The following is a 22694-nucleotide window of genomic DNA, read 5'->3' as shown; positions in this document are numbered from 1 at the left end:
TCACAAACCATGTGGAATAAGTGGGGCTGGGTGGAGGGGGTCAGCGTCTTCCAAAGAAGAATCCTGTACATTGGACCCAGCGTCAAGCTGTGATTCCGCACCGTGGACAGATAAATATACACAGACAAATAAAGGATTGCTGTTTAAGGCCCTGCGAGGCACTTGGCTCTGTTCTCCTCTTTGCTTAGGGCCACGTCTCTCCTAAGTTCTTCTGCTTGTGACAACCTGCATTTCTCCCTCCTTTGAAATAAGTTACAAACGTACACCAAAGCCAAGGGAAGTGTACCACAGGCACTACCAATCATCTGGGACCATCAGCGACATTTTAACACCACTGGGTGTTAAAAACACAAACACTATCCGGCACCCTGCACCTGGCTGGCGACATCCAGTTCACACTCACTCCCTGATCCCCTTGTCTCAAAACCTGTTCCTTTCCTGTTGATTTGTTTGAATCGGGGTCCCTCAATGGTTCATGTTTTATTCTCTTGTAAAAGTCTATTAGGTATTTGTACATCAGCCTTCTCTGACATGTTCTGTTTTCTGTGGAAATGCTAGAGCAATGAGGAAGCCATTACTTCCCAAGGGCCTCCTGCCTACATTGCTGAGCCCAAACAACAAAAGGCAACTATTTCCTGGGTGTTTACATGTATGTATGTATGTATGTATGTATGTATTATGTTGTATGGTTGTATGTATATATGTATGTATGTATATATGTATGTGTGTATGTATGTATGTTGTATGTTGTATGGTTGTATGTATGTATGATTTATCTATTCCCCCCTGTGGTGTGTGTGTGTGTGTGTGTGTGTGAGAGAGAGAGAGAGAGAGAGAGAGAGAGAGAACATGTGAGCACAGGTGCCACTAATGCGTTGAGGTTAGGCCATACCTTGCAGGGATCAGGTCTCTCCTTTTACCAGGTGACCAGGTGAGTTCCAGGGGATTGAACTCAGGTCATCAGGCTTGGCAGTGGCTGCAAGAGAACTTCCTTCCAGCCCTTTGGTATAAATGGATGGCTCCAACACTCTTTCTCCTTTTACTTTCTTTCTCTCCCTCCTCCCTCCCTGCCTCCCTCCCCTCTCCCTCCCCTCTCCCTCCCCTGTCTTACAAGGGTCTTGCTTTGAAGACTAGGCTAGCTTTGAACTGCTCTGAGTTCCTGGCAGTCCTGTTTCTGTTTCCTTAGTGCTAGGATTGCAGGCACATGCAGGCATATTCTCACCTAGAATTCTCTAACAATTTTCAAAATTTAAAAATCATTTCAAATGTGGTAAAAAGACAAGATTTGATTGAGCTCTGAGTTTAGAGGCTAAATTTTCTGGCAACTTAATTTCTTCCAGGAATATCTTTTTTATGCCCTCCCACCTGCTTTCTGAAATCCACCAACCACAATATTTACTCCATCCCCTTTTTTTCCCCTTTCCCTTACACACCACCCCCCTCTCTTTTTAGCAGCCACATACAAGTCGGCCATATTAGAGAGATGGAAATAAAGCTTCCTTAATGTTGCATATGTCTTTGAAGTACATCCGTGCATTTTCTTTTTTAGCATCTAACCATTCCTCCCTTGTGGTCCTTGGTTCCTCAATCACCCTTTCCCACAGCCCACCCGCCTAACATCACAGTCTCTGAAAATGCACAGGGATGCCTGGCTACCTCGCCCTGCCTTCAGTCTCACGGGGCTCAGTCTGTTTTTCTCTTTGGGTAAGTTAGAACCACATCTGCATGCTCCTAAGGGTCAGAAGTGCAGCTGCAGCGGAAAGAGGAGGGGCAGGGGGGCTGGAGGGAAGGAGTGTGAGCCGCGCTTCCCTCTGTGTCCTTGGGAAGGGGCGTGCTGGGGATCTGGGACAGCTGGGACTGCCGAGATGCTGGACCTCTCGGTCCCAGAAATAGCGAATGGAGGTTCAATGTTGCTTGGGGATAAAAATGATCAAATTTATCAAGAGGTTCTTTTTCCTGTGAAGGATTTCCCTGAAGTGGATCCATGTGGGGGTGGGGCAGAGCTAGGCTGTCTGCGGTCTCTTCAGGGATTTTTCATTTATTATTATTATTATTATTATTATTATTATTTTCATTTTTAGCTACTTCCCATGAGAGCTCATATGAGTTTCTGGTTTATTTAAAAGTCTCTTTATGAGCCCTGTTCCCCGGAATCTGGACTCCAGGTGGATTTAAAGGAAAGAGTTGGGGGCAGAAAGTTGAGCCTGTCCCACCAATTTGTTGGGATGTGTGTGGGAGGAGGTGGGTATCAGGCTTGCAGATGGGCTCTGGGTTGGCAGGAGAGGCACCAGAATAGCTGCTGATGGAGCAGGCACCCTCGGTGTGGACCAGATGGAATGGATGAGGTCAGGTGCCCAGGATCCAGAGAAAAGTAGCAAACTGTAAATGGAGCCTGTCTCGATGGTCCAGCCCAGCCTTGCAGACTACCCTGTCCTATGGTCCCAAAGCCAATTTCCTAATTGAACACCCAGAGACCTCATACTAGGCAGGTGTGTTAGGAAGTTATTTGTAAACCTGCTCCCCCACCCAACTCCAAACCCTATAAGGTCTCACTTTGTAGTCTTGGCTGGACTGGAACATTCAGTGATTCTCCTGTCTCTTTTTCTTCCTGGGTGATGGGATTACAGACAAGTGCTACCATACTGGGCTCTAAACCTGCCTTATAGATGGTTTTATTCTTTCTCTTAAAATTCTCTCTGTAGTGCTTGAGGGTCAAGTCTAAGGATCTTAGGTGGGGGTATTTCCTATTACAGACTATCTCAATCTGCCTCTCTCTCTGTTTCTCTTTCTGTCTCTGTGTCTCTGTCTGTCTCTCTGCCTGATCTTCTGTGTCCTTTCTCATTGTGCTGGGTGGTATATCTCCCCTGCCTCTCGTGCTGGGTATAGGGCCACAAGGATAAAAGAGATATGAAGCAATCCTGGTAACCTGCAAGATAAAGATCTTTTACATCTGTCTTTTGGAACTGGACCTAAGTTTTAAAACAAAAGCTAGCTTTGTGTTTTACTACCTACTCTGAACATCAGTTCTCCCATGGTGACTGGAGACTGTCTCTTGCTTGGTGAGAGCTGACACACAGCAAGGGCTGACAGTGACAGATCTTTCTGAATGTGTCCTGTGAGCCCTGACACGGCATATTTTGTTAAGCACTCCCTCACAGCAGTTACTTGTGGTAGATACTGTGAATCTGTTTGTGTTCCAGGGTGGAAACAGAGGCATGGTGAGGTTGAGTAACTCCTCCGATCAGGTCATGTGACTAGCATGAGGGATCTGAGATTTGAACTCCTGTGAATCGGACTTAGTACATTGTTTTATTATTGGATTCTATTGCCCCCAACATTCAGGAAGTGGTATTGCTCTGCTAGTATTAACTGGTGAAGAGTCTCAAGTGCAGGCTAAAAGGGGAAGTAGAGGGTGGATCTGAATTAAAAAAAAAAAAAAAAGCCAGAGCTGGAGGACAGATCTCCTCTCAGGCACGAGCCACAGCCTCGTGTCAGATGGAGGCTGTCTATGGCAGCCACGTTTACGTGAACAAGGCCAGGGCCCTGGCAAGAGGACCAGCCGACCTGGACCTGAGGGAGATGGTGCCTTGGATGGAGTGGGCTGTGTGTGAGGGCTGCAAGGGGTAATGGGAAGAAGTGCAGGTTTCAAAAGGCCTGTGTGAGTGGAGACCTTGAACTTGGAGAAACTGGGAGGAGGCGCGCCTCTGGCAGTCCATACCCTCGGCAACGGACTTAGGTGCTTGCAGGAGCGGTGGTCACTGGGATGCAGGGTTATCACAGGTATTGGGGGGAAGGTGTATGAGAGGCAGGTGACATGGGGGATGTCTGTAAAGGTGGCAAACAGCTATTCCCAGGGCGTTTCTCAGGACCATCAGTTCTTCAGCCACTGGCCTGGTCATCAAGGTCTGGGCTATATTTGAGGGGGCTTAGCGAGTAAAGTGTAGGCTTCAGTTCAACCCTACACATTTGCTGCTAAGGGAGGATCTAGATTTGGAGAAGCATGCCTTCTCCCTGCATACCCCAACCCTTACCCCAGCAACAAAAGTTTACTGAGCACTCGTAATGTGCTATAGCAATGTGAATAAGAAGGAGTTCACCAGAGCCTCTGGAGAGCCGCAGGTACATCAGCAGCAGCACCTCAGCATTGGCTGTGCTATAAGAACATTGGGCATGCTAATGCTAGAGGTCACCCTTTGCTAACAGCTGTGTGTCAGGCACTGTGCTGAGCTACACACACAGAGCGTGTCATTTGTCCCATTGGCCTCACAGGGGTTAGTGTCCCTTGTATTATAGATGAAGACATTGCAGAACTGGAACCCTAATGCACTGGAACCCTTGGGCACTTGCCCAAGATCATATCAAGATCTCAAAGTCCCAGGCTTGGACACCCTACCATTTGACCCCCAAGTCATTGGCAGAAATAGGAACCTGGCTGGGAGAGGACCAGACACTAGGGAAGATGTCACCCAGGCTGTGCCTTATGAGTGGGGTTTGGGGTTTATGTGGAAGAACTCCAGAGTGAGCAAACCTTCCAACCTAAAGCCAAAGCCTGAACAAGACCTGGTGGAGACGTCCCTGGAGTCCCATGCGGGGGCAGGGTCTGGCAGGAGATAAGGCTGTGATGTGCACCTGGTCCCCAGATGGGAAAGGCCATCTGGGAGCCACACCCTGCCCTAGAAGCCTCAGGAAGCCACTGGAGTTTGGAGGTAGTGAACGGGAGTACAGCTTGGTTCTGGCTGCCTGGGGCAGAGAGCTGGGCAAGAGAAACTGAGTGGAGGGGTGGCGGAGCAGGTGGGGTTAGACATCACATTTCCCTTGGAAGCAGGGGCTGTCCATGGACAATTTCTCCTCCCTCCTTCTTTTCTCCCTCCCTCCTACCTCTCTCCCTTTAAAAAAAAAACTTTTTTCCCCTCAAGAATAAGGCAAGTGTATAGATTGCTTTAGGACTGGAAGGAGGAGTAAAGGGAATTTACCCCCAGTCTTTCAAAGAGAGTGTTTGGCAGATAAGCCCTGTTTCAGGGTCCCTGCACGATTGGCCTGGGAGAACAATGGATGGATGGCCAGGGCCTAAAGGACCCAGCTGTGCCAAATCCTGGGTTGTTGCACCCCATTGTCACCCTGTAAGTCGGCAATCAGGAGACCTCGACCTCAGACCTGGTACCAGATAGGACTTGAGGAGAGTCACGGCTCCCGTGGCAGAGTTCCCTAGCGGACCACTGTCTGCTGGGGATCCTGCAGGGGCCGGGGCTGGGGCTGGAGCAGCTGTGTGTGTGTGTGTGTGTGTGTGTGTGTGTATAGGACACCTTGAACAGACAGTAACCCCTAACCCAGCTCCATGCCCTCACCTCAGCCCTGTCTGGAGCCAGGAGACATGGATTCAGGTTCTAGTTTCATTGTGTCCTGGCAGTTTATAAAGTTGGGCTAGTCACTTAATTTCTTCGGGCTCCACTTCATTTGAAAGTGACTGGTGGCCAGGCTTGACCTCAGTGAGGTAGCCTTGAAAGGTGGAGAATATGGAGATGGCACTGCGGGCAGGAATGATGGAAGGTCCTGTCTGTCCCTGGGCCTGGATCCATCTATTTTCCAGACACACCAACGATCTTGCTCTCAGCTCTGGCCTGGACCAATGCTTCCCTGGATTTAGTGAGAGTCTAGACTGCTGAGAGATACAGGCCTCAGTCCCAGCACCCCTGAGATCCTCATGACGTCTGGGGCTGAATCGCGGGCCATCCAGTGAGAGCCGCCTTCTTGTCTTCAGCTTGTCCCCGTTCTCTAAGTGTGTCTCATAGACTCTCTTTCCTCACAGGTAAAAGGATGGCACTACCTCTACAACCATGGAGGTCCTCCTAACTCTGGCCTTCTTTACTTTGGGGCCCGCCCCCACTTTCTTCCCTACAGATGGGAATGGATAATTGACATCTCTGGCCACTAGAGGGCACACGAACCCCATCTGGCTCCTCTTGAAGCGCACATGCAGGGGGAACCTGCATTGCACCTTTCTCTGTCCCCAGCCATTAGCCTGAAACCGCCTCTGGCTCCTCTGCAACTCTGCCACCTGACATAGCTGGCTCCTTCTAGATGAGATGGGGTGGGAGGGAGATGTGAGCTGATATTCAAGGAGGGGAGGAAAAGGCGGAGGAGGGGGTACTTTACCTAGCCAGCTAGTTTCACAGAGCATTGTGGGAGGGGTAGCCCCGGAAGGTGGAAGCCCTTTCATGGGAGAGGCCAGAGAGGTTGGAATGGCCAGTATAGAAGGTAAACTGAGGACAAGCCTCCATCAGTTCTTTCCCTCAGATTTCTCAGCCTCTGCAGTGTGGGGGTGGTGTTAATATTTTCTGCACACCTCCTCCTCGCCTGGCACGGTGCCAGGTACTTTTAGACTCGATATGAAAGTGCAAGAGCTGAGAGCCAGGCTTTGTTCCTCTTGGGAGGAGCCCCATCAGCTTCCCAGCTGGTGTCCCCCTGTGAGCATTTCTGGGTGAGCAGGCGTGGTCCACAGACCTGCCCCCATCCAGGGCTTTGGTGGGGATTCCCAGGCCAGCAGCAGTCCAGAGGACGTCCTGTTCTTAGGCTGTGAGCCCTGCAGACCCTTAGCAGGGATGGGTGTGCTGAACAGCAGGGCGTTCTGGGCAGGTTTAGCTTCCCTGCTTGCAGGCTGCTGCACCTCTGCTCCTGAAGGCAGGGCCAGCAGGTTGGTGGGAAAACCCAGGATCCTTGCAGCCCGGTTCCTTAGCTAGATCTAGGGTAAGTCCAGTCCTGAGGTACCCTCAGGCCTAGAGACCACCCTGCCTCCCCTCTTAGCTCTTTCTGTCCCCAAAGCAGAACTTTAGGAGAATGCAGTTAATAGCAGCTGTCATTTGCTGAACACCCAGCACTTACTTTAGTCACTGTAACCACCCAGTGACAGTGTCATGAACTAGGTTTTCTGGAGGAGGCTGAGGCATTGGGGGTGGGGTGGGGGAGTCTGCTTACATTTCCCATAGCTGACTGGGGCTGCAGCTGGGATGGAACATAAGTGGAGTGGGGGGGGCATGGTTCTGCCCACATGAGTAGCTGTAATCTTCACCCCAGTGACTGCACCCCACCCTTAAACTCCCAGAAATCAACCCAACTCCCATGTTCTGCCCCTTAACCTGGTCCTTGCCCAACGCTGACATCAGGTCTTCCCATGCCCTGTCTTGATCTTTCTCAGATGTGTGAAGGTCAATCCAGGCATAGGAATGTGGCCCTTGATAGTCCAAAATGGTTTCCTCCTTCTGAGTTAGATGTTGCCTGAGTGTCATTCTCCAGAGCCCTGTTCCCTGGCCACCTTAAACTCCCCTCTGCCATATTTTATCCTTATATCCCATGTCATGTAACGATCCAGATGGCAGGCACAATCTTATTTTTGCTATTGTCCCTTTATGCTCCCTCTCCAGAACACAAGCCCCACAACACAGTGAATATGCCTCATACTAGTGACAACTCCCAGAACCTAGGACTAAACACGTGGCAAACAGTAGATAATTTACATAGAGTTAGTAGCATAAATAAATAAGGGCTGTGGTTCTGGTGGTAGTTGCCTCCTACTCTTGAGGCCTTGCATTTGATTCCCAGCAGTGTATAAACTGGGTAGACTGGGGCACCCTTGTAATCCCAGCACTTGAGAAGTGGAGGCAGGCAGGTCAGAAGTTCAAGGTCATCCTTAGCTACATAGCTAGTTCCAAGATAGCCTGGGCTACCCTACCAGAGGAGGCCAGCCAGCCTCCCTCCCATCCTCCCCATCCCCCTACCCCCCCCCATTCCCTCAATACTCTAAGGCCAAATGTTGCAAAAACCAAACCGAACCAGCCAACCAGCCAAACAAACAAACAAACAAAAAACCACCCCTATCACAAAAATAATGAAAACGAATTTGTGAATGACACTGGCTGTCACCACCGGGGTCATTGGCATGAGCCATCACTCTTCCCCTAAGCTCCGCCTCCTGCCCTGTTGATGCTAAACTAATTTTTTAGAATGAAGTTTTAACAGTCTTGGCAGATGATCTTGGAATTAAGGTCTGGGCTAGTATGAGGCAGCCCTGAGTGTATTTCCACACCATGACAGTGCATGCCTCTCTAACCGCTGTGCCCTGGGCTGCTCAGCTGTGCTCCCTCAACTCCACTCTGTGTGGAGCACCCTGGGAGCACGTTTCTCAGTCGCAGCACTAGGTCCTGACCTACGTCTGGTGCCTCATCTAGTATTTACTTCAGAGAGATTTCTGTTTCCACCTTGCCACCTGTCAGCCTGAACCAGCTTTTCGCCATAGCGTTTCCAGGTCAACATTTCCCAAAGGGGAGGCCATCCAGCAAGTCCTCAGAGTGAACCTCTTCTTATGGGCTGCCTCGTCCTCCCTGTCTGCCCTCTCTCTTGTCTGTGTGAGCCTGGGGATAATCAATGGCGTGTGCTGGGTCAAGAGAGAGCGAGGGCTTCCTGGCTTTAGCTGCCACCCTGTGCAGACACTGACTCTTCTCCTAGAGGGGCTTAAATAATAATCTGAAACAAAAATAATCTGAAGTGGATGGAGAACAGGAAACTGAGGCAAGCCCAGTGAAGCCTCTGGCAGGGAAATGACGTTGGGGTAGGTAGAGGCAAATAGAGGGTCTGCCCACAGTGAACAAGCTGAGTCCATTTGGCTGTCGATGGCCTGGTAGACAATTTTATGGGTCTGTTCTACGCCTGTCCTATTCCCCTTCTCCTCCTAAGGACCGTATCTAGTGTCTCTCACTCATGTGTTTTGGCTTCCTAACAGCTGTAGAGAGCCCAGCCTATTGCCCCTTGATGCCTCTCTGCCTCTCTCCATCTGTCCCCCATTGGCTACAGAAGGGTTATAGCCTTCCCTGTGTCACCAAGCATTCTCATCAGGTTGTGGTTCTATCTGCAGTGCCCCCGGGGCGGAGCATGGAAGTCACAGTCCCTACCACGCTCAGTGTCCTCAATGGGTCCGATACCCGCCTCCCCTGTACCTTCAACTCCTGCTACACCGTGAACCACAAGCAGTTCTCTCTAAACTGGACTTACCAGGAGTGTAGCAATTGCTCAGAGGAGATGGTAAGTCCTGGTGGAGGAGGCTGTGGAGGGAAGCAAGGGCCCCATAGCATGAAGCCGCCTCCCCCCAAGCCTAGTCCGGCAAGGGAACAAGGCCCCAAGAGAACTCTGGGTAGGCCCTCTGACACAGAGGCACGGGAACAGGGTGTGTCCCCTCGATCCCTAGCACCCTGCTCACTCAGCGCTCAAACTCTCCACCCCTCCCCTCCCAGTTCCTCCAGTTCCGAATGAAGATCATTAACCTGAAGCTGGAGCGGTTTGGAGACCGTGTAGAATTCTCGGGGAACCCCAGTAAGTACGATGTGTCAGTGACCCTAAAGAACGTGCAGCTAGAAGACGAAGGAATTTACAACTGCTACATCACCAACCCTCCAGACCGCCACCGCGGCCACGGCAAGATCTACCTGCAGGTCCTTCTAGAAGGTAAGAGTGACTGGGCTGCTGTGAGACACTCACCCTTCTCCACAGCTTAGCTCGGGGCACTTCAAGGAGGCTGTGACTCCCATCCCATCTTCAGGTACTTGCCCTGGTGGAAGACATCCATGTCTTTTTCCCTCTTGAGGGAACAAGTCAATCAGGTTTAAAACCTTAATTACGCCCATTGTATGGATGAGGAAACTGAGGTTCAAGAGCATGCATTTCTTAAGATAACATAATTCTTAATTTCTATAATTAGATTTGAGTCTGATCTTAATGTCCATGATTTTAAATATTCTGGGGTGCTTTTTGAGGAGACATGGAGGGGGCAGTGGTCTAGGTTGCTTTGACTTTGACTAATGCCCTGTCCATAGAGAGGAGTCAAATCATATCTCCTTCTGTTTTGCGGAGCAGGGGCGAGAGAGGGAATTTCCTTCCCAGCTCTGTGATTCTGCTTGCTTTCCCCCAGTGCCCCCAGAGCGGGACTCCACGGTGGCGGTCATCGTGGGTGCCTCAGTGGGAGGTTTCCTGGCTGTGGTCATCTTGGTGCTGATGGTGGTCAAGTGTGTGAGGAGGAAAAAAGAGCAGAAGCTGAGCACGGATGATCTGAAGACTGAAGAGGAAGGCAAGACGGACGGCGAGGGCAACCCGGAAGATGGTGCCAAGTAACCGGAAGCCTGCCCTGAAGCCCCTCCCTGTGCCCTGTCTCCTCTCACTCTCTGCCCTGTACAGTGTGACCCTGCCTGCTCTCTCTTGGTGTCCTTCTCTTGAATAGGACCCCAGGATCGACCTGGGGCCTCACTTCCCATGCCCCCACCCCCATACCAAGGGTGACCTCCCTCCCTTTCATCTGAAAACTGCCTTGGTGTCTGAGATCCGAGTCCCAGGGAGAACAGAGAAGGGCTCTAGCCTGTCAGTCTTTGAAGAGGAAAGACATGTGTGTTGTCCCAAAGACAAGATAGGGGAGGGAGGGCAGTGGGAGAAGAGGTTGGCTGCCCATCTTGTCTAGGGTTTAGTCTGGTTGCAGTTTAAACTGTGGGAATAAGTTGTGTGTGTGTGTGTGTGTGTGTGTGTGTGTGTGGTGGGGGGTTCTGTGCTGACCAGAGGCACCACGGAATGACTCATGATGATGGCTTTGTTGTATTCCTTTGGCTACTCCCAGCCCGGAACAGCCATCAGCTGGAGAAGAAGAGGGGGTCCTACCATTTGTGAAAGCATTATTTAAAGGGATGACTGTGCATTTCCAGGGCACTCAAGGATAGACAGGGCTGACACATTTCTGGACACGAGCCTTGGCCCAGAGAACTCTGTTCTGGCCTCGTTTCTATCACTAGCCACTCCCAGAGAGGCTCTGGTTTACTGTTGGCTGCTGCTCCCTTAGGGATGCTGGCTGGCACCAGGTAGGATCAGATCCTACCCTAGAGCTGCCCCTTGAGAGACCTGTGAGGGACTGAGGGGTGTGGGATGCACTGCATACATGCAGTGTCTTCTCAAACAAGATGACCACCTTGGCCTCAGCCAGCAGCCGTCAAGCCTCAGAACCCCGGTGTGTTTTGGGGAGCGGAGCTGTGGATAGGGACAGCTTCCAGCACGGCTTTAGTTTGGGGGTTTCTAGTTGCCTTTGGCAGGGGTTCTCTGCTTGGCTTTTGGCAAGATGGAAGAGAAGGCTGGAACTCGTGAAATACGAGGGCATGCTGAAGGAGCCTCCGAACCCTCCCCCACCCCACCCACATCCCCACCCCCACAGAGAAAGTCACTCCTGTGGGAAGCCAATATTCACTGCCATTTTACTATCATTATAAGGGACTCAAGTCCAGAGACATTTTACTATCATAATAAGAAACTTGTCCAGAGATGGGAGAAAGGCAGGGCAGAAATGGCTAATCGAAGAGCATCGTGCTGGGACATGCTCAGAGAACTGGCACCGAGCCTCCTGCAGATGGGGAGTCTGAAGCTCCAGGAAACCGGCAGAAGCTGAAAGCATTGCCCGTGTTCTGGATCGCTGGTCCCCAGTCAGAATAAACAGAGCTTCCTGGAGGGATAGCCTCAAACCTAGGAGGTATTTGTGCATGGCAGTGGTGGGGTTCATCTAGCCCTGCTCCCCTTCCAGGAACTCAGCCCCCACAAGCTCAGGGAGTTAGCTGTTCAGGGTAGGGAAAGAGTGTGGTAGAGACAGGACCAAGACAGTCTCAGGGACCAATGCTTGCCTCTGCTTATCAGAGACAATAGCCACTTAGAGGCAGTGGGAGCCACTGGAAGGTTCAGCTTAATTCACTTCAATCCAACAACCATTTACTGAGTTTATGCTGTACGCCAGGCCCCGTGCTAGGTGCCAGTGGTGCATACAAAGCCATAACAGAGTCAGGGACTGCCAATCTGCACTGGAGGACCAAGATTTATTATTATTATTATTAGTAGTATTATTATTATCATTATTTGGTGCATCTACTTCCACCTCCATAGCCACTGCTTCCACAAGAGAATCAGAAGGATGAGACTCTTGAATCTGGGGATTGGGAAAGTCAGGGTGCAAGGGAAGTGGGAATGTACTGTTGGGAAGGGTACGTGGGTCAGGTAGGTTGGGCATGGAGTAGGGGGTGGGTAACCAGCCAGAGAACTCCTGGGTAAGGTGAATCTAACCCTCCTAGAAGTTCCAAACTCTTTGACTCAGTACCTAACTGCCAAACAACACACTGCCAATGGGAGTGGGTAAACCACAGGGGCCTGGAGCAGGTGGGCGCTGCCTATCCTTCAAGCCAGCCAATAGGAAGAGAGAGATGAGTCGTGGGCTCCTCAAGCCAGCTAAAGCCAAGGGTGTGGTGTAATAGTTCTGCAGCTCGGAGTGGCCAGTTTTCATCACCTGGCCGCCACGTGCCCTCTTCTGTTCACAGTGCACAGACAAGGACTTGGCTTTTGCCAAGTCTCCTAGCATTTTGGGGCGGGGAGGGGGGGCGCCGTGATTATTATGAGATCCCGCCAGAGTTGTACTAATAAGCTGCCTCTTAAAGAAGTAACGTTTCTTGGGGTCTTTTTCTTTTCTGTCCTGATGGAATGGAATCCAGGGAGAGCAATGCCTGTCTCTGGACCTCGTGGGCTGTGTCAGGAGTCATTTCTACCCCAGGTCCTTGCCCTCATGAGCACTTCCTTTTGGAGCCACATAGACCCTCCTCCAGGGTCTCTGGGCTTGAGGTTGGGAACAAAAACTTGGCTTCTGTGAGGTGGGCTGGGAAACTGTGAGCTGTTCTTACAGGAGCCGTTGCTCAATCTTGCTTCTTAGCTTACGCCAGCAAACTGCTCTCTTGCTACAGTGTGGGCTCCGAGCTCTGCTCCTGGCTCTGTGCTCCCGCTACTGCACTCTCAGTCTCTCCTGCCTCTCCTGCTCTCCCAGAGTCCCCTCCTCACATCCCATCTGCCTCTGCCTCCTAATTAAGGGCCACTGCAAAGAAAGACTGGCTGGCTCACCCGTGGGATCGAACTCATGAGTACAAAGCACAATATTTCAGGACTGAAAAAGCATTGCGGTGCCTTGGAACTGGCTTTGGAAATAGCTGTCTGCCCCTCCAGCTACTTGATCAAATGGGAAGAGCTGATTGGGTCCATGTTTCCCTGTGAGTCTTTGGGAAAGTGGGGCTGCTGCAGCACCGACAAGATCAGGTTAAGCAGGTAGACAGGTGGAAATACTGACCAGGTCCAAAGAAGTTAGTCCCGGGCCATAGGAATGGCTTGGTGCAGTTGGAACGGGTGACAAATTAAGAAAACTTTTTTTTTTCCTACATATGTCTTAAGAATAGACAGCCTTGCTGTGCCTCTTGCCGATGTCTTCCTTTATTGAAGCTTGCTGATGCGATTGTACATAGCCTTTCTATATAGGTAGCGATATATTATAGATACATATAAAACATCTCACTATGCCCACCCACCCCAAAAGTTACACTGTGGGGGGAGGGTGTAATCACTTCTCAGTGTTTCCGAGTACCAAAGGTTCATTATGGAATGTTCTTTGTGCTTTTTAGGGGGAGAACCCAGCTGCACAGCAAATGCTTATGCACGCCTGGGCTCTACCTCCTGTTTGGTGGTTGAGAGGGGAGAGAAGCTTAAACAAATGGCCTCTGTGACCCGACTGCTGGGAGCAGGCTGGATTTCTCCAGCAGTTTGTCAGATTGCTTGGATCTATTGGTTGCAATAAACACACTGTCTCCCCCGAATTTCTCTCTAGTGTGGTTTTCTTCCCAGGGTGCAGACTGGGGTCGGGGAAGGCTTTGCTGATGGGAAGCCCTGATGCTCCTCTTCCATGATGCCATGCACACTGCTGGGTGTGAAGGCCTCAAAGCACTTGCCTTGCAAGGAAGAATGAAGTCTACCTGCCCTGATTCCCTGGAGGACTCTGCCCGCCATGGGAAGCACTCTGAGACGGGTGACTGAGCACCCACTTCCAGAGAGACTTTTGGTTATCTCTGGGATGAAGATGAGCCTCTAGCACCCAAGGCTGACTGCTCTGAGAATGTACCTATACTTTCCATAGACAGATGGGCCATCCTTCCTGCTCCTGGGTTCTTACCAGTGTCTGACTAGGCAAACAGCTCTCATGCCTGCTCTGGGTTCTGGGAAGAGAGGGTGACAGCTGGTCAGCAGTGCCTCTGTGCAGCTTCGGTGGGGAGGGTGGCTGGGAGGCTGGTGGGAGGTCACGCTGCCCTGTCTCACCTGCCTTTGTATCACTGTATCCTATTTACCTAATGCTGAATCAGCCTTAAGACATTCAAGGACCAGGGAGGTGGCCCAATGGCTAAATTGCTTTGCCACAAAGCCCAACAACTTAGATTCCATCCCTGGGACTCATGATAGACGGACAGAGAGAACAAACTCCTGCATATAAACACACACACACACACACACATACACGCACGCACACACACACACACACACACATTTAAACAATGTTCAAAATCAAGGCCAACTTTCTGTTTGGGGTCTACACTGTCTAGGGGCTTAAACTTTCTGAATGTCCAGGAAAATTTGTAAGTAGGTAATTTTTCTGCCTGTCCTCTGATGACCTAGAGACCCAGCTTGGTGGTTAGTGGTCAGGAATATTCCAGGAAGAATTTAGGATTAGTAATCCTGGTGCTTGTGATGATCACATCTGTTACCTAAGGAAGACACCAGGAAGGAAACAGCAGTGCTAACTGAGGATGGTTGGCACTAACAGAGTCCGAGGACCTTCCTTTAGAAGGATGCCTATTCCCTGGAGCCCCTGAGTCCTTCTGAGGGTGAGATGTCAGAGAGGGGGTCTTTGTTCTCAACAGAAAAGCTGAGGCATGAGCCTGCATAGAAGAACACCAGGGAGACTGCCTGATGCCTTCAGGGTGACACGGGTCCTTGACGCCCAGACATGTCACCAATAGTCACCTTTGTCCTCTCTAAGAACACTTGGAAGGTTCAGACTATGCCTGGCTTCTAGGAGTGGGGATTCAGGTATTTCTCCTAATTTGATGTCTTTGGGGTTGAATGGGAGAGTTTTGATTGTAGCTCAGTCAAAAGACTTCCCTCATCCTACTTCCTGCTCTGATTGGTCAGATCACTGGCTTCCTGCTCTGGTTGGTCAGATCACTGGTTTCCTGCTCTGATTGGTTGAATCACTGGCTTCCTGCTCTGGTTGGTCAGATCACTGGTTTCCTGCTCTGACTGGTCGGATCAATGGCTTCCTGAGTTCCTCCACTAATCTGAGAGGACCAAACCAAGCTATTCCTTCACTGTCCTGATAGCCACATGTGGGATAGGAATCTGGACCACAGGGATGAAGCAAGCAGATATTTACAACCTCACAGACAGGAGGGCCCCACCAGACAGTCAGGTCTCCTCATTGTTGTAAAGGGGAAACATTCAACATCCTGCTGAATGTTGAATCAAGAATAGAGAGGCTCTTGTAGTGGACAAAACAAAAACAAAAACAAAACAAACAAACAAACAAACAAAAAACCATGCCTTTCTTCCCTTCCTGAAACCTCTATCTAGTGCTGGGCCTAGAACACCTCAGCACAGCACCCAGGGCAGCCCACCTCCTGCCTCCTCCCTACCTGTGTTGGTATAGAAGAGGTCCATGCTTCCTTAAAGGCTAGTTTTCAAAGCAGAAGCTCAGAGGAGGGAGGTCATGGGATTGCTGATGGCGGGGTCAGAGCTCTGGCCTTTCTTCCCCAGGCTGACCCAGCATCCATGGCAAGAACCACTCTCAGTTACTTCTGCCTCTGCGTCCATGCTCACCAGCTCAGCTTGCCTTGTATCTGACTTGTATGCCTGCTCTTTGTAGGTTCTGGCTCTCCCACCCATCTTGAGGGGAAGGGCGGCATCCTCACACTTAGGTGAGAGGAAGCCAGGGCAGGGCCTGATGGCTGCACACTGGGCACCTAGCCGTGTGACAGACGGGCAAGTTCCCATTGTGCCTCGGCCTTCACCACTGTCACCTTGGGGCTCAGAAAGGTCCTTGTTGCTGGGACCACTACAGGAACTCTTTCAGAGAGCCCTGGTGGCCTGCTCTTCTTCTTACAGAGCCTCATTCTGAGTCGCCCCAAGTTCTAGTCATTCCTCCAAAGTGCCAGCCACCTCTCAAGAGAGACTCTCACCAGAGAGTGAGAGTTCCAGGGACCCAGGAGCAGGGTGTCCAGCTGGGACCCATTTCTTGAATTTTAGCATGATATACAGAGGAATCAGCCAAGGGCTGACTTTCTCCCACAGGACAGAAAAGACCCCAGGCTGAGGTGGGGGAGGAGACTGCAGGTGGAAGAGGGAGAATGGAGAACCTGAGAAGTGGAGACTGGGTAGCCTGGTGGTGTAGTTTTTTCTCCCTCTGGCAATAATGACCTTGGAAGTCCAGGAGGTGCTATGGGGAAGAGAACAGAACAGAGCTTGGATGCTGACCTTGGCTGCTTGGGATTCTGTGGGAGGGGGCATCTCTTCCAGTCCTAGCAAAGCCACATTTATCTCAAGCCCAGCAGCCTCTGCTTCTTAATTGGCTCTACCACATCATTTATCCCAGCTAACGAGAAGCTCCCCACCCCATGTCTACATGGACACAAGGGCAGAGGAAGATGGTGTGCTCAGCCAGGAAGGGAGGTGTGCATCCCAGCTGTGGCAATCCTAGTGTGTGTGTGTGGGGGGGGGAGGCTGTGGTCACACGTATCAGACTGGTCTCATTCTGCCCAAGGCGAAACACTAGGACTGGCTGGCGGAGAGGCAGCTATTGATCCAGTGGAGGTCAGCTGTGCAGGCGGTGAGTTTCCCAAAGTAATGAGATCCCCGTCCCCGAAGGTATTCAAGCATGGCTTTGGAGGTGTTGTCAAGAAGACTCAAGTATCGGATCGTACCTTTAGATAGCCTTTGAGGCTACAGTCCCTGGCTCTCACAGCCCTCACTTTAGGACTCACATGATAGAAGCAGGATTAACCCCTGCTTGCTTGGAGATAAAGAAGAGTAACAATAATCCCTTCATCTTCCTGCTCAGCCATGATCTTCCCCAGGCCTTTTCCATACCTCTGTACCCTACTTTTTACATTTATGTATTTAGCGTGTGTGCACGTGTGCTTGTGTGCATGCATGTGCATATGGAGGTCAGAGGACAACGCGCAGGAGTCGTTTCTCTCCTTCCACCCTGTGGGTTTTGGTGACTGAACTGAGATTGTCAGGCCTACGACGGGCACCCACTGAGCCGTCTTACCAGTCCTGTTTACACTCCCTTACAGACATCTTCTTTACATAATTTAGAAGGGTTGGGGTGACAGTGTTGTCAAACCCCTAGACAGAATGAGAAAATAGCTGAAAGACGATGAGAAATTTGAAGCCATGTGCTTCTGTGGAGTTCCTTTCCAAAGATCAAGCCAAGTCTAACTTGGCTTCTTTGGCCTGCCAGCCGGGGCTGTGGATTCTCCTGTCTTTACAGATCAGACTATACATAAAAGATGAAAGTGCTCACCCTTCCCCCGTGGCCTTTTCTTTCCTTCTTACCTCTGTTAGCTCTGCCAGCCTGCCACATTCCTGCCCAGCCTGTCACATAGTGTACTTTCCCCTGAAGCTTGTCCTGTTGGTAGGACTAGGGATAGCATTCATGTCCCGCCTCAATGGGCTTGAGTGACAGCTGGCTAGACCTATAAGAACAGCCACTCTTTATTAAGTACCTGCTGTGTCTGGCACTGGCTAGGTAATCTATATCAGTCTAGCTAATCATAAAGACACGCCCCGAATGCTCATTCCTTTCTGACTTCTGCTGTAGTCAGCCTATGTACAAACAAGGGGGTGTGGCTAGGAAACTGCAGCGCTGATTAAAAGGCCAGGGCGGTGTGAAACCCCTTTATAGCATAAGGACAGTGGACTGGCTCCCTGAGGTGCAAAGACTTAGGGGCAGGTGGAGGAAAGGTTGAGTTGGGCCAACTCCAAAATGCTCATGGGTGGTGAAGAGGTGAAGGGGAGCAGAGGCAAACCTTTCCCAGAGGCCTCTAACGTCCCATTTGGACCTGGTGCTCTGCCTCCCTGTTTCTGTGTGTAGGTGGCGGCCTCTGCTGGCCACCTTTCCCCCTCCTGGCCTCTAGCTCACCACTGAAGACCTTATCCACCTGGCCTGAGCTTTTTTTCCCTGACTTCTCAGCTTGTTACACTCCTACTTCCTGAAGCTGTATTTCACCCAGGAAAGACGTCTCCCCCACTCAACGTTTCCTTTACCCCTCCCCTCCTTTTTCCTGCTCTTCACCCCATCCTTTCTCCTCCCCTTGCATGCCTCCTCTCCCAGCTGACCCCCCAACACCTCCACAAGCCCCAATTAAAAATGGTTGTGGAGAGAACAGGATTAGGATATTTAGTATCCTGCCTGGTATTCGACACAATTTTGTATTTTTTTTTTTTTAAATCAGGTGCCCATTTGAGGGCCAGGTTAGTGTGCTGGTTTCTAGGAGCACACGTGGCCACTTAGCTGATAAGACAGTCCCACGATGGACAGCAGCTGCAATGTATTACAAAACTTCCCAAAGCCTCCAGATCCCATGCCTCTTGAGCCCCGATCCTCCACTAATAAGAGGGCAGGGCACTTGGTGACCCGGGGAAGGGTTAGGGTAGCTAAGATTCTGCTTAGGGGCTCCAACCTCCAACCCAGCATGGTCCCCAAAAAAGATGCCCAGGACTCACCCATCTCTGAGCTGCTTCTAGGAGTGGCCACACACCCCACTCCAGCTTGGGACTGTCCGGTCAGCATGTCTGCACTTGGGTTGGTTTGGCTCCCTCCTCCCTCTACCCTCCTCCTTCCAATGAGCTCATCTGTCTGGGGCTCCCCATCCCCCTTTGCCTGAAAGGATCGTTTGGACAAAACCTGAAGAAAGGGGAAAAGGGGGCGGGGTGGAGGGAGTAACTGTGTATCTGCCTATACCCTGACCTCCTAGGAAGTGAAGACAAAGAAGAAGAAAGAGAGAAGTCTCCTCAAGGGGAAGGGTTAGAGAGAGCTTAGCTTTGTACCAACTCACTAATGTCCCGGGAGCCCTGGTTGGACTGAGGTGGCCATGCTGCATCCTTTGCTGGACTGTTTGTTCAGCCACGTGCCTGCCTGCGGGTTGGTTTGGTGCATGCTGTCTTGTTAACTCTCTCAGCTCCTGCCAAACTTCCGTGGATGCTGAGACGGTGGCTGAGTGGGGCAGCCAATCTGAGCCAAGGAGAAGGGGATGTGAGCACATTCAGACACTACAGAAAGAGGCCCCCAAGCACTGGGCGGGACAGCATCAGCCCCAGCCCCCACCTCCTCACCAAGGTCTGAAGGAAGCCATAAGGTGAGGGTGTAGGACCAGCTCCCTGCAGAACCCACAGCCCGTGGCACTATGTTTAAGTGCCTGCAGTACCTGCAGTGTCCTGGGAAGAGTGCTGAGGGCTTCTGGGGGAGGGAAGACGGAAGACAAGGACAATGGGGAGCAAGTCGGACAGGAGAAGCCCTGCCAGGTTCCTGCACCTTAGGAAGACTGCCTCTCAAGATAGCTCTGGGACCTCATCCTACTCTTGGCCCCCTTTTCTCTCACACGGGGTCCTGGCCTGCTGGCTGGGAACTGACAGGGAAGGCCTTCCTTCTGCTGGCAGGGTCGCCTGTAGAAGGTGATCCTGTGGAGCTAGTGAGTGTCTCCTGGTATCAGAACCACTTGGAGGCCTTCATTATGATTCTGACTCCTTTTGGTGACTCCTCCAGATGTTCCCCTGTTACAAAAATAGGGACTCCTCCCCCCAAACTCTATTCTACCCCTTAAGAGGCTTAGTTGGGTAAGTGGGCTTTCTGCTGAGCCTGTTGTCTGGTCAGATAGGGTTTGGGGGGTTAACCTACCTGAATTCCCAAGGAAGCAGCTCCTTCCACTTAAGCCTGGGCTGTCTCTGCCAGCTTGAGGAATGGATGACTGTCTGACAGCCCTTTGGCTCTGGTCCACCCCATCTCAACGTCCCTGCAAACTTCAAGGAATTTCTGAGCCAAACCACCCAGACCTGTGTGTGGCACCCATTCCCAGGGAGCTGTGCCCCCAGGTACCCATGTCCCTGGAAGGAAATGTACATTTCGTTTGCTCTCTGCGAGGACAGAGAAGTTGATCTGGTGGGACTCCTTAAGGGTTTCCCAAGGGTGGGAAGGAGGAATGGGACCTTCCCCACCCTTTCCCTTGGCCTCCTCAGGAGAACCCTCTCAGCTCTGTTATTGCAGCAGCTTTCTGAGGAGGCTGAGCTCCAGGAATGTAAAAGCCTCTCAGCCCACTCCTGCCTAGTGCTTCCCAAGTCCTTGTTCTGCCCAGCTGGGGGCCCTGTTAGTGTTCAAAGAACAGCTAGGAGTTGTAGAAACCAAGCCTCAGAGAGGTACCTAGCCTGGATTTACCCCGTGACTCTGTCTGTGACCTTGGCCCATACAGACTCCATCCCTGGCCCACATATTCCTCTGTGTGTGTTTGGGAGGTGTGAGGGCACAGTAAGGGTCCTCTCAGCCAAAGCATTCAGGGAACAGGCAGAGATTAGGAGATGTGTGTGGGGGCAGGGCACTCGGGGAAACTGGTCACCTCCCTTGGCCACCAGGGTCTAAAGATATCTCTGGAGTTCTGTTCCCCCCTCCTTCCTTGTTTTCCGGGCAGGGGTCACTTTCTTTCCCTTTGGCTCACCTCCTCTCACCTCAGCCTAGCCTAGCGCTGGGAGAAACATGACCCTGCTGTAAAAATAACACGGCAGCGACAGCGTGGATGCCTGGCCTCGCTTGCATAGTGGAAGGCCCTCCCAAAGGTCAAACCTCTTCTGGACATGGCTTCGCTTCTGGGGCCCCAGGCTTCTTTGAACTCAGATGTGTTGTGTGTTCAGCTTGTGTGCCCAGCACTCTGCCAAGCATGTTAACACATGTTTATCTCTTTGAGTCTTTACCTATAGTTCTATTTCTAACGTTGGAAAGGCCTGGTGCAGGTGCAAAAGTCACACGGGTCTCAATGTAGGTTATAGATGAGGATAACCAGCAAGGAGTGGTGGAGAACACCTTTCATCCTAGCACTCTGGAAGAAGATCTCTGAGGTAGATCTCTGAGTCCCAGGCCAGCCTGGCCTACAGGGCTACGCAGAGAAATCCTGTCTCAAACAGCAGCAGCAGCAGCAGCAGCAGCAGCAGCAAATCAGGATCATTAAGTAGAGTTCATCTCCCATCCTCTGCCTTTGACTGCTTTTCCATGATGGCCTAGAAGATCCGGTCCAAATGGGAGTTTTGCAGACTCTTCACTGGTCATCTTGCTTCTGTGGCTGGTCTTGCAGCAGGCAGGGGCTCCACTCAGGAACCACTCATCAAACTTATCCACACAGCTGCTGTTAGCCACTTCTTGGGTCTGTGGCACACTCTTCATTTCAAAGGAAAGACTGGCGAGGAGGCCAACCCAGCAACCCCTAGGATTGGCAGCCCTCTAGGTTCTTGGATCCCCAGAACCCTTTAGAACTCAGAGGAGGCAAGTTCCCTGTTGTGGTTCCCTGGACTCATGGGCTAGCACAAGGTCTTCTAAAACTAGGAGGCCAGGTCTGCCCTCCTTGTTACTCAGGGCTGAGGATGGTGCTATTTTGCATGACCTCAGGAGGTAAGCATCACGAGGACACCATCCAGCAGACAGCAGAGACTTCTCCAGAAAGTTGTGTGTGGCTGTTCAGAGTTCTCCAGCAGCAAACACAGGACGTTAGAGCTGTCCAACTACCTTGACAACCAACGACGAAGCAAAAGAAAACAAGGTTCTTTCTGCCGGCAGACAGTTAACATTCTGTAGACAACCTCAGTGGTCTGAAGCCTATCAAGAAAGAACTCCAGGTTGGAAGATGGGTGGAGGGTGTGGCGAGGTGGAGGGTGTATTTCCAAGGTTTAACTGGTCTCCGGATAGCGAGGATTTGTCCTGGAGTGTAGCTTGGGTAGTTGACTAGGAGTTTAAAGGGGGACCTTCTTGGTGTTTACGATTGCCTCCCCCAGGCCCTCGCTGCCCCGAGCTGCGGGGAAAGCACGCTGTCTCCAAGTGACTGTCTGTCAACCCTCTAAACATGCAAAGAGTCTGTGCAGAAATGGGTTGGTGGGCGGCGTGCAGAAGACTTTGCAGAGGAAACTCGGTTTGCCACGGCCTAAAAGCCATCCGCAGAGCGAATGAGCGGCGCGGCGGGAGGCGACGCGTGTGTTCAGGGCTGTACCGGTCGTCTGCAGCGAGCAAGCCGGCACACGCCCACCGGCTGCGGCAGCGCCCGCTGCGGATATCCTCCCGGCGGTCCCCGGAGAGGCAGCCGCTGCCCTTACTCTTGTTCTCTGAGCGGAACAAAACAGCCTTCCAACAAACCTAAAAGCTCCACCTCTACTCCCCCGTGAACTCTTCTCCTAATTGGCAGCTCGGCGCTTGGGATAATGCGGGCGGCTGCGGGCTGGCCCTGCAGTGCCAAGCCGCAGCATCCCCGTCCGGCGGGAGAGCGAGAGGGCTGCCTAGGCTGGACCCTACGGTCGTGATCCACGGGCGCGACGGGCACTGCGCGAAACCGGCGGGGACGCCGCCCCTCCTGCGGCTGGAGCGCTTCCAGAGCAGAGGCGCATCGCAGTGCCGCTCGCCCCGGCATCCTCCCTCCAGCTCCGGCTCCTCCTCCCCCCCTTCCAGCCCGGGCTCCTGCAGCCGGCTCCAAGAGGCAGGCGGGCGCGCCTCCCCCTCCTTGTCCTCCCCCTCGTCTCGCTCT

The 22694-nt window shown here is 51.8% G+C and overlaps 1 protein-coding gene across 1 annotated transcript; it reads left to right on the top strand.

Moving 5' to 3' along the window:
• The first annotated feature begins 1529 nt into the window (after window positions 1-1529).
• Window positions 1530-13691, top strand: Scn2b (sodium voltage-gated channel beta subunit 2). Its single transcript, XM_052188474.1, has 4 exons — window positions 1530-1704; window positions 8906-9072; window positions 9282-9492; window positions 9956-13691. The coding sequence occupies exons 1-4, from the start codon at window positions 1635-1637 to the stop codon at window positions 10153-10155; spliced, it is 648 nt and encodes a 215-aa protein (XP_052044434.1). The 5' UTR covers window positions 1530-1634; the 3' UTR covers window positions 10156-13691.
• Window positions 13692-22694: the final 9003 nt, after the last annotated feature.

This window comes from Apodemus sylvaticus, chromosome 7 (genome assembly GCF_947179515.1).
Source record: "Apodemus sylvaticus chromosome 7, mApoSyl1.1, whole genome shotgun sequence".
Taxonomy (NCBI): Eukaryota; Metazoa; Chordata; class Mammalia; order Rodentia; family Muridae; genus Apodemus; species Apodemus sylvaticus.
Note: the sequence above shows the minus strand (reverse complement) of the source record. Positions and strands in the feature narration are given on the sequence as shown.